Source organism: Artemia franciscana, chromosome 8 (assembly GCF_032884065.1).
Source record: "Artemia franciscana chromosome 8, ASM3288406v1, whole genome shotgun sequence".
Lineage (NCBI taxonomy): Eukaryota > Metazoa > Arthropoda > Branchiopoda > Anostraca > Artemiidae > Artemia > Artemia franciscana.
In genome coordinates, this window is record NC_088870.1 from 20,703,147 (window position 1) to 20,720,780 (window position 17,634).

At 34.4% G+C, this 17,634-nt stretch overlaps 1 protein-coding gene across 2 annotated transcripts in view; it reads right to left on the reverse strand.

Moving 5' to 3' along the window:
- LOC136030116 (uncharacterized) overlaps positions 1–17,634 on the reverse strand; it is a 92,462-nt gene that overhangs the window by 16,442 nt on the left and 58,386 nt on the right. For both annotated transcript variants that reach the window (XM_065708794.1, XM_065708795.1), the window contains 2 exons: positions 6,514–6,693; positions 601–747 (listed from right to left, as the gene is read on the reverse strand). In XM_065708794.1, coding sequence (XP_065564866.1) covers positions 601–747; positions 6,514–6,693 — 327 coding nt within the window. The remainder of the gene's footprint in view (positions 1–600; positions 748–6,513; positions 6,694–17,634) is intronic.

Genomic DNA, 17,634 nt, shown 5'->3' on the forward strand with positions numbered 1-17,634 from the left:
TTTACAGCTATATTTGGCTCATTAAAGTCACCCCTTCCCTCCTAATGAGCTGAGTATGGCCGCAGATCTTCTTCGAAAGTTACAAAGTGCGGAAGATAGCACTGGTTTAAGATAGCAATACTGGGGGCTTACGTTTTTAAAATGACCGTCATGTATATGAATTACGTTCGCTACCCTGTGTATTGTAGACTGGATCAAAATTTATTTTGGCTACTTCCTGGATTGTACTGGATTTTTCAAAAATTGACTCTGCTGCAAATTTGATTTTAATTTATTTTCTTTACTTTCTGGAACGGGCAAGATCGACTCTTTCGATTTTTATTTTCCTTTTTAAGTTTAGGTTTGGACGTCCTTGCTTTGTTTTGCTTCTTTACGTCAACGATCTTTCAGTTTCCGTAGCTTTAATTTATGTCACCTCTATTTGTGCTAAAGATAAATTGTGAATTATACAGGTAGCATGTACGCATGTGATGACATACACGCCATTTTTTTCTTTTATGAATCTAGACCTATCCTAGAAGCATTTTCTTAGCTCATATTGTTTTTCTTTTTTATTATTGTGTGTTGGCTAGTAAGATGAGCCTCAGATAATATATTTACCTTGATCAGTCACTTTCGTTGGTTGGTCCCACTGCAATACTAAAGTTAATCGTCCGTGATTATCCATCAATTTCCACTCAGGTGCTTCCTGATGAACATGAAGTAGATTCAAAGCCTCGTAAACTACCCGAGGAATACTTGCCAAAGCTGAAACAAGTTAGCTTAGTTTAGTCATCGTTATTTGCAGCATACCTGGCAGAATGTCTCATAATTGCGCTTTTTCCACCTTAATTCATCATTGCTTGTTCTTATATACCAGAATTTTATTTCACACGATATGATAGGAATAAGGACAAAAGAGTCAGGTATCTTTGGTTATTATAAATGTCTTTGTTCTTGAGTCTTCAATCTGGGAACTCCCCCGTGGAACCCTTTCCTCTTGAAAGATTCCCTTCGAAATTCCTCCTCCCCCTTGGAATCATTTCCTTCCCTGATATTGGAAAATTCTCCCACATGTAAAATTTAGCAGGCAAAGGGAGATTAAGACAAATAAAAAGAATGGAGAATTTCAAATGTATAAAGTTCTTTAAATTTGATGTTACCATAAAACGTAACAAGCCTGAGAAAATCTAACTTATTTTCAAGAAATAGAGAAATCCCTCGAAGAGGCAAGTGATCTGAAAGAAAATGACACCATCAGATTTGGCGTATTAGAGCACCCCCTACTATGGAGGTTTTATGCTCCTATCTATAAAAATTTGGACTTTCGTATTTTTTTTCCCATAAGTCAGATCAAGGAGGCGTATTTATTTTTTTATGTGTATTTTTTTTCGTTCGGATGGGTGATCGCATTGAACCGATGGTCCTAAAAAAGTATGGTTAGAAGAGGACTCATTCAAACAGAAATTAAAAGTTCTAATGCACATTTAAAGCTACCAAGCAGATTGTAACACGAGAAAGTGTCTGTTTTTGCCATTTGTGGTATCAAACCATAATTTCTCCCCATGGAGGGCCAAGTTACAAACTCTAAGATAGCCAACTGATTAAAAGTATAAAAAAATACATATTGAGCTTCCCAGTTGCAGAGGAGATAGGACTTTACGGTTTGTGAACTGTGAAGTACAATTGATCCTAAGTGGTCACGTAGTCGATAGAACTAAAGCTTCCTCAGACTAAATAAATTTTTCTTGTACGAATAGTGGATCATACACTAACTTTTTAAAGAATCCTATCAATTTTGAATTTGGTTGGTTTTGAATTAGAGTTTCACTCCTTGTTATTTAAACTGAATTAGAGGAAAATGCCCCTTAAAGATACCTCAGACTAGAAAGAATTCTGGTGTACGCCTAGTGAACGCGCTACTAAGGGGTGAACTGGTATCATAGTTGTCGGCAGAGGTGTCATGTATGGGGGAGAGGACCTCTCTCCCAATAGTTTCAGCTAGTCAAATAAAATTTTTAGTCAGTAAAATAGTGGCGTAGAGCACCACTATTTTACAGGGTGAAACTTTTTTAGGAGGACTAGGCTAGTTGAAATATGTGACTTAATATCAATGAAACAATACCAGTCACAGTCGGTAAAGAGCCAAAAATGTAGTAATTTTAATAGCAATATTACCTAATTCAGTCGATAAAAATGACGAGCCAGTCGAAAAAATATTTTCCCCTCCCCAAAGAAAGAAGAAAATTGGTCAACAATGCCACCCCCCCCCCCAAAAAAAAAGACCAGTGGCACAATGCCAGAGATAGTGACGGATATATTTTGCCATAAAGCCTCAAATAGAACAAAACAGCCTTAAAAATGAATATTTAAAAAGCGAATAATAAAACAAAGGAAATATATAACTAATTAGCTTTAGAATTGAATCTATATACTATGGAGCAAGCTTTTGAGCCTATCAGATTCTAAGAGTGACACGGTTGGGTATAGTGCTATATTTTTTTCCGTACTGACCTTATCTCGTCACTCTTAGTTCTAACATCTTAGGTTTTTCTCCGACTCTTTTTGGTCAAAATAAGTATTGTGTCTATTAACATTTTAGAGATGCGGCAGTGCAGGATTTCGCTTTAGTGAAAAAGTAATCGAACTGTAGCTTAGTAACATTCCTATTACTAAGCATAAATATGTTCTTTGTCTCCCTGTTTTTTCCCTCTGCTATCTTTCAGTAAGCCCTGTGGGGATAAAACAACTTAGATCGATAATATTCCCTACAATATTTAGGACTATCCTGAAGGCTCTCACAAGTCTTAGAACAAAAAAAGAATCAGAATACATAACGAATAAGTCAGCTCATTTCTGGAAAAATTAGAATATCTAAAATTATGGTAACGGCACCTAAGGTGTTCTCATGATTAAATATAGGTTATATATATATATATATATATATATATATATATATATATATATATATATATATATATATATATATATATATATATATATATATTACCATAGCTGTTACTGTTTAATGCTGCTACTACCATTACCCCTTCCAACTACTACTACTAATGCTACTACTACTAGTACTAAAAACTCACTGCTTCGCCAAACTGCTTGAATCCAGAACAGCTGCGTATGCTCGTATCCCAATTTAATCTATTCAAAGCTTAAAGCTTCACACCCTTCCTTTAAGTTCCGATTTCCTTTATATCCTTCCTTGTGACTTCTTTCTACTCCGCTTGGGGACGACGTGTCTTTCGTTTGACCCCAGACAGGTGGCTGCAGAAGTTCAAAATTTAGGAACCGGTCACTCGAAAGATGTGACCTAGTCATCTAAGCATTTCTTTCGCCTATAGCCCTAGAAAGTAGTATCGAACAAGATTTTTCGGACAGCTTGCTGCTTCACATACATACAGTCAAACCCGTACCTAAAACTATCCTTAGACCATTCCTCGAAAAAACATATATCAAACTTCCTCTACCTTTCAAAGTGCCCACTTTTCAGAACCTTACTTGACTGCTTTCATTACTGTGGCCTCCAATATTTTAAATTTGGTTCGCCGATTTAACTTCCGATTTTTTCAAACATTTTTATTGCTAATACTACCCAGGTAAGTGAAAATACCCACCTGATCGATCTTTTCAATACTCAAACATCACCTCTCCACCTTCGTGTATCCCTAGCCTAAGCGACCTATTTCTTCTAGCATCAATTTTTGAACTTATTCTTTGACCCTGGGCCTTCAAAACCGAAAATTCCTTTATTTTACTAAAATCGGTAATTGAGATGCTCAAGCCATCAGTATAATGTAATTCTAAGATAATTTTATTTTTACCATTTGATTCCAAGCTTTTTCACAGTTTTTGCCACGTATCCACTACAGCTTCATTTTTCAACTTCCAAATTAAAAAAAATCTCTATATCATTTCCTCTTTAATTTATTCAATTAATTTCGAGGGGGGTGGTAGATTTAGTCAAAAACATTATGTACATCCAGGTGGTCAAAATGGCATATTTGTAATGTCTCAGAGACTACTAAGGGTGTTGAAACCGAACCTTAATTGAATATTCAAGAAGGATGTTGACCAACAGTTTGGTCAACCTCAAGTTTTGACTTAGGTGGGAGAGGAAAATGAGAAGACACTCTGTCTATCCAGGTCATCAAAATAGCGTATCGGCAGCGCCTTGAGAACGGCGTGGCGTTATTTTTTTTAGGAAAAAAGTGAAAGAATTGGGCAAGAGCTTTCAAATTTTTTCTCTAGGGTGGGGAACAGGGTAAAAATTGGGGTCTCCGATACATAAAAACATTCTATACTCCCATGGTACTTATAGTCCCTGCGCAGTTAATTAACGATGTTTATGAAACTAAAAAAGAGCTATAATATGAAGTTGATTTTGGCTTTTTCGCTCTTATACACGCCTTGCAAGAGTTCAAAAAGTAAAAACGATCGTGAAGAAATAAATTAAAAAAATCTAGAATTTTCGATCTGGCCAATTAATTTTAAGTCGTTTTTTAATTTATAGTAGGCTACTTTCGATTTCTTCAAATTTTACTTTCTTATGCATCTTTTTCAAAAAAGTTACAGGGTTACACTTTAGATTTTTTTCTATTTCCTGGGAAATGAATAAAAAAACAGTAAAATTTAAAATCTCTTCTCAAAGATCACTTGTGCAAAAATTCATCTTGCTGATATGTTGGGACAGAGAGCAGGATCTCTTTTCATAGCATAAGGAAATTAACATAGCAATGGGTTTAGGGACATCAAGATTAAGGTGTTAGAACATGATACTTACAATATCGCATGAACAGCATGAGAAATGAAGTTGAAACTTTTAGGTAATTTTGGAAATAGAAAGGAGGAGACTGTGAAGAAGAGACTAAAATTTTTTTTTTACTCTTATCCATCAATACTTTTTGGTGCTATAAGCTTCTATGGAGGTCATAATTGATGAATATCTTGGGAACAGTTTGCAGTATCAAACCAACATTTTTCAGATGGTTTTGATGGGAATGGTTTGGGAGGGAACTGGATTTTGAACTACAACATGGCAGGAAATGGCAAAACAAAATAAAATTACACTATGTGTATTTAGTCACAACGTCTTTGGAATATCTTTGGGGTTGGAGTTGAGCTGCAACTTTCAGGCTGCGCAAGAGAGAAAAAGGGAGAGGAGCAGGGAGACTTCGAATTTTTTACTGGGGGAGGGCCAGACAAAAATGTAATGTCTCGAATTTAGCAAAATGTTTTTGCACTTCAAGCCCCAATGGGCATTGGATTTTCTTTTTCACGTCAAAGTATTGAGGTAAATCGCTTAAACAAAAAAAACTTAACAAATATTTCTATTATTGACCAACAATAAAACTGTTTCAATTGAAAACAACGGGAAATGATTTTCTAAAGATATTTTCAAAAACAGATTTTAAGGAAAGCAAAGAGCCACATAAAATGTAACACGCGCGGAAATCAAGTCCAATAGCAACTTAAACTTAAAACATACAGAAAATACTACCGGCTACTAAATACGTTCGTTCAAAACGAACGGAAATTAAAGTAAATAATCGCATTGCACACGAAAATAATAAATATTGCTGAATAAATAAATTAATGGATGAACAAATTAATCCTGAAACGAACAGAAACCAAAATGCGTAATCCAGTTCAACTTAAAACAAACAGGAGTAAGGTTACCACCCCCTAAAGCTTCTTAAGGCCTTAGTGTCATTGGCGCTTTAGTGAGTACCAAACTTATTTTAAATATTTAGTCCTATATAGTTATAACTTTGAAAAAAAACACACTATTTTAGTTTTTTCCTACTCATCTTGATTAGCTTGGTGATTTTCTTATGTATATTTGGATAAATACAAACTACAATTTCAAAAAACAATAGAGCACAAATGACACTCGAGCTGTTTAGAGTGGTTGGTAGGATGGGATTGCAGCAGCAATCTTATTTCTTAACCTACACACTGCTCAAAGCTGGCAGTTGCCCCAATGTGTGCAGTAATTTCTGTTTATTTGAAGCCTCATTTCATTTCAGTTCAATAATAGTTGTGTGGCATTTTTTTTTTTTTTTTAAGTAAGAACCTTACCAAACCAAGTATGCTGAATTAATTGTTGTGTTTTATTGGGTTCTCAATGTACTTATAATTTTTCATCGAATATTTTATAGGATATTTTCTGGTGCCACAATTTTACACCAAAACATTTAAAATTGGCGGAATCTAAAAACTCCAAGAAAATCGAGTCTATTCAACCAATTAATACTTATAAACAGCAAAGAGACCCAAAACTTGTTCGAACATTCTTTCTTTTAAAAAGAGTAAAAGTGTTTTTCAGCATGTTACTCTCTCGGCCTAACTTTTAAAATTTACGTCTTATATCTTTTCTGTAAGGCTACCGTTTTTGTAATTCTTTTTAACTAAAACGATCTCCTTAGCATAATTTTTAGTCTTTATATATTAGTTGAAAAATTATTCATATTCTGACTATTATATAATTTATGGAATTATTATTTCAAAAAATGAATTTACCACTCCTTGAATGTTCTCTTCCCAGTGTTGTCCACCTTTCCTCGGGCTTAAGGAACATAAAAATTGTGTGATCTGGCATTGTTCGGAAAAAATTGTCTTCATCAACTTGTGTCCCATCACTCTCTAGAACGACTCTTAAACCGCTTTCCCCAGTGACAGATAAACCTAGCTTCGCTTTTCCTGTAATTAAATTCCAGCATTATTTCCCCCACGCTAATAAGAATATCTCTGTATTAAGCGCAAGGAAACGACAAATTGATATAAAACACGTTTCCAATACTTTTAATCATAGACTAATATAATATTCCTTTCTAAAATTAATTCAGAAAAAAAATTCCGCAAAGGAAGTTTCTCAAAGAAAATTAAAGAGCTACATTAAGCAAAACATGATTAGAAACATGGTCAAATAATAATTCAAGCTTAAAACAAATAGATATCATCATCAATAAACAAATAAACCTAAAACAAAGAGAAATTGCAATGATTAATAAAATCAAATTTAAAACGAACAGAAATTACCTCCTGAAGGAGGAGGAATAACTTCTAAAAACTCAAGCGTCACTTGCGCTGTGCTGAATCATCTTTAATTCAGCTTCATGTTTTATTTGTCATAACTTCAACAAAAAAAGAAAAAAGATTACCAAAGTAACTGAAATAATTAAAAAGAACCAATGAGTGTAGATTGACAGTTATAATGAAATTCTTTCCTGAAAGTCTTTGCAGTACTCGATTTACGCATTAACTGAATCAAATAGAAAACATCAAAATATATTTATATTCAGCAAAGTGTTCGTGAGACTTGACTTTATAAGGCTTAGGGAGCGTCATTTTTATTCTGGTTTGTGGTTGTTCGTTTTTGGTTGGAATTTGGGTCTCATTTATTTATTGACAGTTATTCCTGTTTGTTTTAATCTTAATTTATTGTTTAAATTTATTTCTGGTCGTCTTTGGTCTAGTATAACTTTGGACTGGTGGGTCAGGGAATTATTCATATAAATGGATTGAAAACCTGCATAATTTTGACAACTATCTGGCTAAAGTAAACCTGGCCCACATCCTGTTACAACCCTGAGTAAGGACAAATATTGATCGACTATTTCATTATTTTCGGTATAAGAATCTTATTATGCATTAGTTTGCTTTAACTTCTTTCATGAAAGAAGTGAAATAAATTTCTCCTCGTTTTTCATTTTTTTTAAATGCTTGATAAAATGATTGTTTTTAAGCTTATTTGGTTTTCATCCCCAGAATAAAGATTTTGGATTGCTATTTGTATTTTGGACAAAATTAAGTAATAAATTTTAATAATATTAACACGATAGAACTTTAGTTGGAGGTGGGGATTTTATTTAAACAATGAATTGAAAAACAGCAAAATGTTAGCCTTCTATGGTAATGAGCCCCCTTGACCCCCATAATCTTTCAGCTTTAAGAATAGACATATATAGACCGAACATTCCATTTTCAGAATCTTATTGTACATTTTAAGAATCCATTTTAAGAATTCCATTTTAAGAATCTTATTGAATTCTATTTTGAGAGTTATACTTGTTTTTAACTGCTTGTTTATTTAATTAAATACATTTGAGCTCATTTACTAAAAAAGTATCCTTACTCTCCGTTAAAAAAAGGTAAAAATAGGAAGTCAAGAATCAACCCCATTTGTTTCAGGTTAAGGTTCTCTTGGTTCTGACCCTTTTACTAAGATATTTTCGTGGCTTGAAATTTAATCAAATCAAAATAAAAAAAGAAAATTTCTAACAAAGAAACAATGAAAAGTATTTTGTTTCAAACTTTTTTTGTCCTTGACAAAAAAAAATATTATGAATTATTGAGGCTGTTCTTTTGTGTGTAATATACCAGAAAGAAACACATGAGCTTGAATATGGACAAAAAAAGGGGGGGTAACCTTTAGGTTAGGTTTTTTCCGGAGTAGAATTTATTGGCAAATTATATCGACATGCTACTGATATATCGGTATAAGTATCGCACCCAATAATCTGTATCGGTCGGGAACTAATGCTAACACTCTTCCAAATCTTCAAGTACTTTGGGAGCTTCTTCAAATCTGACAGTAGCCTTTAGTGTAAAGCTACCACACATATTGCATATGGGCGTAGCATTGGGCAATATCGGATATCGATATCGACATATCGATGCATCAGACCAAATACCAATATCGGATATCAAAACGTAAATATCGATATCGAAAACGATATTTGGATATTTTCGGCCTTTTCTGGTATCTACCGGCAAACGTCCAGCAGAGAGGATTCAATATAGAAAATTGTTTCGTAAATGACCGAGAAGAAGAAGAACAGCAATGTCTTCAATCCATTCACTCGTACATACTGGTGAACAGCATGAATAGCAGAATCCGTAAGTTGGCATAGCCTGTTATAAACAAACTACATTTAGTTTGGGTGGACTCTCAATTGTTGCTGAGGACCGTCCTAAAGGCTTGGCTAGACAAAATACATTCTCGGCTTATAGGCCTTGTTTAGATCATATTCGTCACGATTGCCACATACTGTGATTTGCGTTTCAAGAAATTATATATTTCCCCCATGGATTCAGCCTTCCTGGAATCTGTATCGACAGATTCAATCGCCGTGACAATCGCTGTGATTTAGCCACTGCAGAATCAAGTCAGTTAGTGGTGATCACTTGACGAAGTTTAACTGGTCAATGCAAGGCAGGCTACGCCAGCAGTCACATCTTTCACGGCTTTCCAGATTTTTAGTAGATAATTTTTAGTTAAAAAATGATCCACTCAAATCGTGGAAGTCTCGTAATATGGGTCTCAGAATTGCATTTACGTAGTTGTAAAAAGTGTAGATTTCAAATCTGATCAATTGATTAAACAATTTGCGGTAATGAACTGTAAGTAAGGACCAGTCGGTCCAATAGCAACCGAAACTATGAAACAATGAATTTTAATAACAGTAGACACATCAATGGAATTGGCTTTTAATGCTGATTCCAGATATGTAAAATTTATCGAGTTTAATGGACCTATCAAAAGCTAAGAACCTGAGAAAATTTGCAAGACTTTTGGAAAACGTGGAAACACCCCTAAACAGTCAACGAATCTTAATGAAAACCATCAAGTTACACCATAAGATTCAGCATATCAGAGAACCCTACTGCGAAGATTTCTAGCTTCCATCTGCAAAAATGTGGAATTTTGTATTTTTTGCCAGCTGAAACATCACAGATGTATGTTACTTTACAGGGTGATTGTATCGAAACAATTCTAGTTCCCTATTTTGTGACGGAAGAGATTGGAGAACTAGACTCCCCCTCTCATGCCCCCCAAAGTCATCCAATTTTTTCCCCAAAGTCATCCAATAAATATTTTGAGATAGCCATTTCGATCAGAATAGTTGAAATGTCAAATAATCATGCCTTCTGGGATGACATGACCCCCCATATTCCCTGGGGAAAGGGTTGTAAGTTATGAAATTTGTGTAACGTTTACAAATAGTATTTGTTATTGGGAAGTTAACATACATTTTTCAGGGAAGGACAATTTTCCGTGGGGGATTTTCCATGAGGAGGGAAATTTCCAAGATGAAGTTTCAAAGGGAAACTTTTAACGGAGGAATTTACAAGAATTCCTATATGAAATTCGTTTTATTTGACTTACTTAATCTTTGTCAATTCAATTTTACATGTTGAGATATTCTGTAGAAATTTACCGGGTCAAATTTTCAAAGGGGTTGAAATTGTTCGAGGTATTTTTCCGTGGGGGGAGGAAGTCCGGGGGAGACATTTTCCGTGAAGGAATTTTCCACGGAGTAAACTTTCCATTGGAAAATTTGGAGGGGAGTATATCCAGTAAAAATTATCCACAGAGGGAGGATTTCAGACATTGTTTGAGAAACGAATAGAAATCAAGAGAAAGACAAGTTGTTTTTCAAATTAAAGTAGGCTGAAAAGAATCATCCATGCAAAATCGTCTGCAAGACTTCTTCTTTGGCGAATTTTCGACAGAGATGGAATTTTTGGGGGTAAGGGGGATCTTACGAGGGGCTAACTCTTCAAGGAGAAATTTTTTTGGGTTGGGGAGGGCAGGAATTTTCCATGGAGAGAAGTGTTTCTGGCATTATATGAAAAACAGTAAGAAACTTAAACTTAAAGCGAACAAAAATTACTCCTTATATGAGGGGAATGTTGCCTCATCACTACCTCGCTCTTTACCTTAAATTTTGAATTTTTATCCCAGTTCTTTGAAAAGAACTTCTGAAACACAAGGGCTTTTTCATTACAGTTTAAAGGACACAAAAAACCTTGGCTTGAAGAGCGATGTATTGAGAAGGGGCTACCCCCTCATATACAGAAAAATTTATGTTCTTTTAAGTTTTTATGTTCATCCTTACCTTCGCTTAATTTTTATTTTTTTTTTTTTTCTTTAGTCTCTAAAAGGCAGAATCAGTTCTCAAAATACTGACATGTTACTAATTTTGAATACCCAGTAGTTTAATTTTCTTAATCTTGGCCCGAGTAATTTCAAATCTGGACTTCTGTTTATTCATGGAATCGAAGTCTTTTTCTGTATTTTATTTACAGTTTGTAAAAAAAAATTTATTACGATTTTTGTTGTCAAACTTTGGCAAAACTAAGAGTTAATCTGAGCACAAAACTGAACAGAATATCAAAATTCATGTATCGATAGATCGTTAAATCAACTTATCGCCCAACACTATAGAAGGAAGACCTTTCGATAAACCATGGAGTGTTTGATGAATTGCAACATTCTATAAGATTGCAGGTAAACGGAAAGGCTATCGGGGTTACGTGTTTACAAGGTGCAGATTTAAGGGCTGGTTTCCTCATGATGTATAGTGCTGTTCTCATCAATGGCGTCAGAAGATGGGGGTGACAGATGAACAGTGGATGCCATGTTTGAAAAGAGTTTTTAAGAATTGATATTTTCAATGCAGCTATGCTTAAATCAAAGAAAATTAAAAGAGAGGTTAAAGCCCACCCTCATATACTGCGGCCCCTTAAACAGTGACCTGGCTCAGCTAGGTAAATGTGGCAGAGTCAATCTAGGGCCAAAGGAAGTGAAAAATTCAATTAATTATTGAATATAGCTTCGACCAAACTTCCACAACAATTAAGATATATTTTATTTAAAAAAAAAAACAACAAAAAATCATGCTTAAAAATAATATCTTTTTCCAAACTCGTAAGCATATTTATTTAGTAAACAAAAGGAAACAATAAATTATTAGCCTGATCAGCTTTGAGTAAAATCCTGTTGCTCCCCTCACGATTGAATAAAACCAATATCAAATTCTTTTATGAATAACATTCATGATTCACCACCTGTTTGAAGTCAAAGCATTTCCGAAAGATAAGCGATATAGGAACCACGGCCAGACCTATAAATGAATCAAATGGTTCAATAACAGTGAAATAACAGATATTTTAATCATTTAATTTTCCAGATATAAAAATTTCTCAAATGAAGGGTATAAATAGTTAAATCAAGGGGAAGGAGACGGAATATTTAACCTTGATATTTCCTTCTTTTCCTTAGAATGTGGGAGGCAAAAGTCTTAGCTCTATCGATCGTTTCTCTCCGCGGATCGCTACAAATAAAAGCCAAATTCTGCATCTCGAGAATCTAACTAAAACAATAGTGTTGAAAGAAGAGAAAAATGGATCCTAGTGCTTCTCAATCTTTTAAGGTATATTACGCTTCCGTAATATCCCCCTTTATCTAATTACATAGAATTTGACATATTGAAACAAGAAAACAAGTTCTGCTGACATATTACTTTTAAAAAGCTGCTGTAAACAGGTCAAAGGTAGAAAATTTCCTGACTTCAATATTGTAGTTTGTATCGGGGAAAGCTGTGTAATAGATACCCATATCTACCTATATATATATATATATATATATATATATATATATATATATATATATATATATATATATATATATATATATATAAATATATTATATACCAACTCAGTTTAGAGATTTTAAGCTCCCGTCTATGAAAATGTGGAGCTTTGTAATTTATTTTTTTCGAGAAGAAAGATCACGCATGTGTGCTTATCTTTTTTTTCATGGATTGTTGTGTCGAACAATTAGTTCTTGAAAATCAGGAGACGACTTACTGGAAAGGAAGATAAAAGTTCTAGTGCCCTTTTTCAGTAACCAAATAATCATATCACAGCAAAGAGGCATATCCTGCCATTTTGTGGCATCGAACTACAATTTTACCCAAGGATAGCAAGTTTACAATCAATTGAAAATTCTGAGATTGCCAAAGGATATAAAAGTATTCAACACCATATATTGAGCTTCTTAGTTATAAGAAGCGGTCAAAAAGTCACCTATTTTAAAGATTCATTTAACCAAGTTGATTGACTTAATGCTTAATAAAATTACGCAGGGTGATGATAATTTAATATAGGCTACAATGGAGGAAGGCCAATGAACCATTACAAAGGGGGGGGATGCCTGATGCCCAAAAAGTGTATTTATGCACTCAAGTTTTCTGACTTATCGTGAGCTTTCAGATAAATATAGAAGAAGGTCTGGGAGCCATGCATAAGTTAATTTATAAAATCCCATCATTTTGATTAAGCCCGAATATGGACCCTACGCGTTGATAGCTCCCTTCTTATTGCAGGAAAACGTTTCTTTTGCAATATAAAAGATTACATTAGTATACCACCGGCACAAAAGGAGGAGAAAGCATCTTCTCCTTGAGAATATTCATGAAATTTCCAGGAGGGGGGAGGCAAGTGTTACCAGTAATTGTTTTCAGCGTTTAAACAGAAATATCTGGGTCCGTATGTGTCTTTAAATGTTAAACACACTGTTAGTAAGGAGTGATCCGTGCATACAGAAACCAGATCTTGAAAAAAAATGGTTTAGACAGTAAGACATACATTAAAAGAATCGGCTTTTTATTATAATTCCAGAGTATTTCGAGGCGCTATGAGTTAAGAAAATGTATGAAAATGCAGCTCCAAGGTGCCAGTGGTAGCACACGAAGCACGTCAGTAGAGGCAACAAAAAGCGAGTGTCAGTGCGAGGAGATCATTAACCTGAAGTGCTTCTTTTCTTAACCAATTGAAACTTTTTTTCTCTAAAAACAGTCATAATCACTAAAAAAAAGTATGTCAATAGTAATAACAGCTTTGTAAAGTAAATTCGTAAAATTGGTTGAAAAAAGATAATATTATCTAGTTGATCACCCAAAATCAAACATAATTCTTATAAAATACATGTTTTCAGCCATTGTAACTAGAATCTTCGCTAGTTTGCATGGAAGAAGATTGATAATGTTGTGTTTCAAACAAAAACAACTAAAGAAGTAAACATCTATTGACCTTGCAGGCTTCTCCGGGTAATAGAGCAAGACTTAAAGCGTTCTAAATTGGATTTAATACGTCAGAAACGTTTTTTAAGGATTTTCTGACTTTAGAAATCTGTACTATCGTTACGAAATTATATCTGTCCAGTGGTCGACGTATTGCATCTTCTTTTCTAATTTTCTTCTGAAGATGTATGTATCTGACAACTTTGACGCATCCTGAAAAGCTATTGCTAGCATAGAACGTATGATTCTGTTTACAGGCTATTAGTTTCCTTCTTCACTTTATTTGGTATTAGAGATGGTCGAGAAAACGGAGAAAATTAGACCTTCTTAGTTAAATAGACCTAAGTTAATAGAATAGAATACGATTTATGGCCTAAAATAGCACAAAAGCTAGCATAAGCACGCCAGAACAATTAAGAAGATAAAACAGATGTTAGGGGATACACATAAAACAAAAAGTCAAAGCAATTATTAAAATGGGAAACAAAAAAGGGTACAAAAGAGTTGAACCTCATGGTCAACATTTGGGGACACAAGTCAAGTTGGGTATTAAGAGCTCTACGAGCATTGAGTTTTGTAGACAACGTTGGGGGGAGACAACGTCGACGGTATTCAGAACTAAAGCATTTGCAACTAGAGTTGCACAAGAAAACTTGTCTTTCAAACGTCACATTTATCTGATTAAAATGAAGATATGCAGGAGTCTCGGTATACTAAGGAAAGTAAAACATATTTTCGCTGGATCAGTTTTGGAGATCCTTTTTCACTCCTTGATCCGATCTTACGTTTCTTACTGTCCAGTAGTATGGATGTCAACCTTTCCTTCATTGTTAAAACCACTTTCTAAAGTTTACAATAAAGCTAGAAACCTCATTAAGGAAACTAACCGTTCAAGAGTTATCCCATTAATTCATCTCGAGTCACTGTATATTCTTTCGTTTGCATGTTTTACTTTTTCTCAGCTTCATGGTGACCTCCCCCATCCCCTAAGTGTCCCTAAGTGTTTTAGTTTTTTTATTAGATTTTAGTTTTTTCCTTTTTAGTTTTTTTTTGTAGTTTTTACCTTTCTTTAGTTTTTTTAGTTTTTTTTTCTTTTTTAGTTTTTAGTTTTTTACCTTTTTTTAGTTTTTTTTTAGTTTTTTAAGCTTTATTAGTTTTTTTAGTATTTTCTTTTTAGTTTTTTTTTAGTTTTTACCTTTTTTAGTTTCTTTCTGCTTTTGTATTAATGCTAAAGCCAAGGTTCGAACCTGGAACCTCTCGGACCTAGAACCTGGAGCATAACGCTTTACCAACTCAGCTACTTCGGCTTGAATACATTTACCTTTTTTATTTTTTTTTTTATTTTTATGTTTTTAGTTTTCTTTTTTAGTTTTTTATTAGTTTTTATTTTTTTTGTAGTTTTTACCCTTTTTTATTTTTTTTAATTTTTTAGTTTTTTACCTTTTAAAAGTTTTTTTTTAGTTTTTTAGCTTTTTTAGTTTTTTTAGTATTTTCTTTTTAGTTTTTTTTGTAGTTTTTACCTTTTTTAGTTTTTTTCTTCTTCTTTTGTATTAATGCTAAAGCCAAGGTTCAAACCTGGAACCTCTCGGACCTAGAACCTGGAACATAACGCTTTACCAACTCAGCTACTTCGGCTTGAATACATTTACCTTTTTTATTTTTTTTTTATTTTTATGTTTTTAGTTTTCTTTTTTAGTTTTTAAGTTTTTTTATTAGTTTTTAGTTTTTTTGTAGTTTTTACCCTTTTTTGGTTTTTATTCTTTTTTAGTTTTTAGTTTTTTACCTTTTTTTAGTTTTTTTTTAGTTTTTTAGCATTTTTAGTTTTTTTAGTATTTTACTTTTAGTTTTTAGTTTTTGCCGAGGAATCACAAGAACAGCAAGAAAACAGGTTTGCGGCTGATAGAGAAAGTAAGAACAGGAAGCGTGCCAAGGAACTACCAGAGCAACGCGAAACCAGACTTGCTGCTAAAAGAGACAGTGAAAAAAGAAGGCTTGCCGAGGAATCACAAGAACAGCAAGAAAACAGGCTTGCGGCTGATAGAGAAAGTAAGAAAAGAAAGCGTGCCGAGGAATCACAACAACAGCGTGAAATTAGGCTTGCGTCTCAAAGAGCAATCACCAAAAGAATGCGTGCCGAGGAATCACAAGAGCAACCTAGGTCAGTGCGATGCTGGATGTACTCAGTGGAATGGCAAAAACGAGGATTGCCACACGCACATATACTAATCTGGCTACATTATAAAATTACTTCTAACGAAATTGATGATGTGATTTCCGCTGAAATACCTGATGAAAATGTCGATAAGGGGTTATATGATATTGCTGTAAAAATATGATACATGGACCTTGCGGTGCACTGAACGAAAGTCACCATGCACGGCCAAAGGAAGGCGCACAAAGCAATATCCTCGACTTTTAGTACCCAACACAATTACTGGCAATGATGGTTACCCACAATATAGAAGAAGATCTACTGAAGATGGTGGTAAAACAGCAATAATAAAGAAGCGTGACGGTACCACCATCGAAGTAGATAGCCAGTGGGTTGGTTGTTCCATATTCCCCATTATTATCAGAAACATTTAATGCACACATAAACGTTGAATACTGTAACTCTGTAAAGGCAATCAAATACATATGTAAATACGTCAACAAAGGCAGTGACATGGCAGTTTTTGGCTTGCAGTCTGAAATCAAAGATATCGACGAAATCGTACAATATCAGGCTGGAAGATACATAAGCAGTAATGAAGCTGTTTGGCGAATTCTTTCATTTCCGATACATGAACGTAGTCCAGCTGTTGTTCACTTAGCGGTACATTTACAGAATGGTCAACGTGTTTATTTTTCGGAATCCAACGTGCAACAAAGAGCCCTGAATCCACCGGATACAAAGTTAACTGCTTTCTTTTCGCTATGCAAAAATGATTCTTTTGAGAAAAACTGCTGTATACTGAAGTGCCTTCGTATTACACGTGGAATACTAAAAATAAAGTATTTGAACGTCGAAAACAGGGTAAATCAGTCGACTGCCAACCTACCATCTTCAAAGATACCACGATAGGAAGACTCTACACCGTTCACCCCAATCAACATGACTGCTTATTTCTACGCCTGCTTTTGGTGAATGTACCCGGTCCGACGTCCTTTGAGTATTTGTGAACTGTAAACGGTACTATACATGACACTTACCGTAGTTCATGCCAAGCTCTGAATTTATTGGAGAATGACCAACACTCGGGTAACTGCATCAATGACGCGTGCGAAACGTCAACTCCAATTCAAATTCGTGCATTGTTTGGAATCATTCTAACAACTTGCTCTCCTTCAGCTCCTACAGAGTTAGGGGGAAAATATAAATCGAAAATGTCCGAAGATATACTCCATCGAAAACGGTTAGAGACGTCAGATATGACTTTTGATTTTACATCAGAAATTTATAACTACACTTTAGTTAATATAGAAGATTTGTGCGTATGTATGGCAAACAAACCTCTTCAGGATTTGGGAATGCCTTCACCTAATCGTACCGCTGCTGTTTCGACATGTGTAGAATTGGATCGTGAACAAAGTTACAGTACGAGTGATCTATTGTCGTACGTACAAAATAACATTTCCAAGTTAACGTCGGAACAAAAAGACATTTATGATACGATAATGCACTGTGTCGATAACAACGTTGGAGAAATTTTCTTTTTGGATGCGCCAGGAGGTACTGATAAAACGTTTGTGATAAAACTGATTCTGGCATTGCGGGAGATTTCAGGCAAAC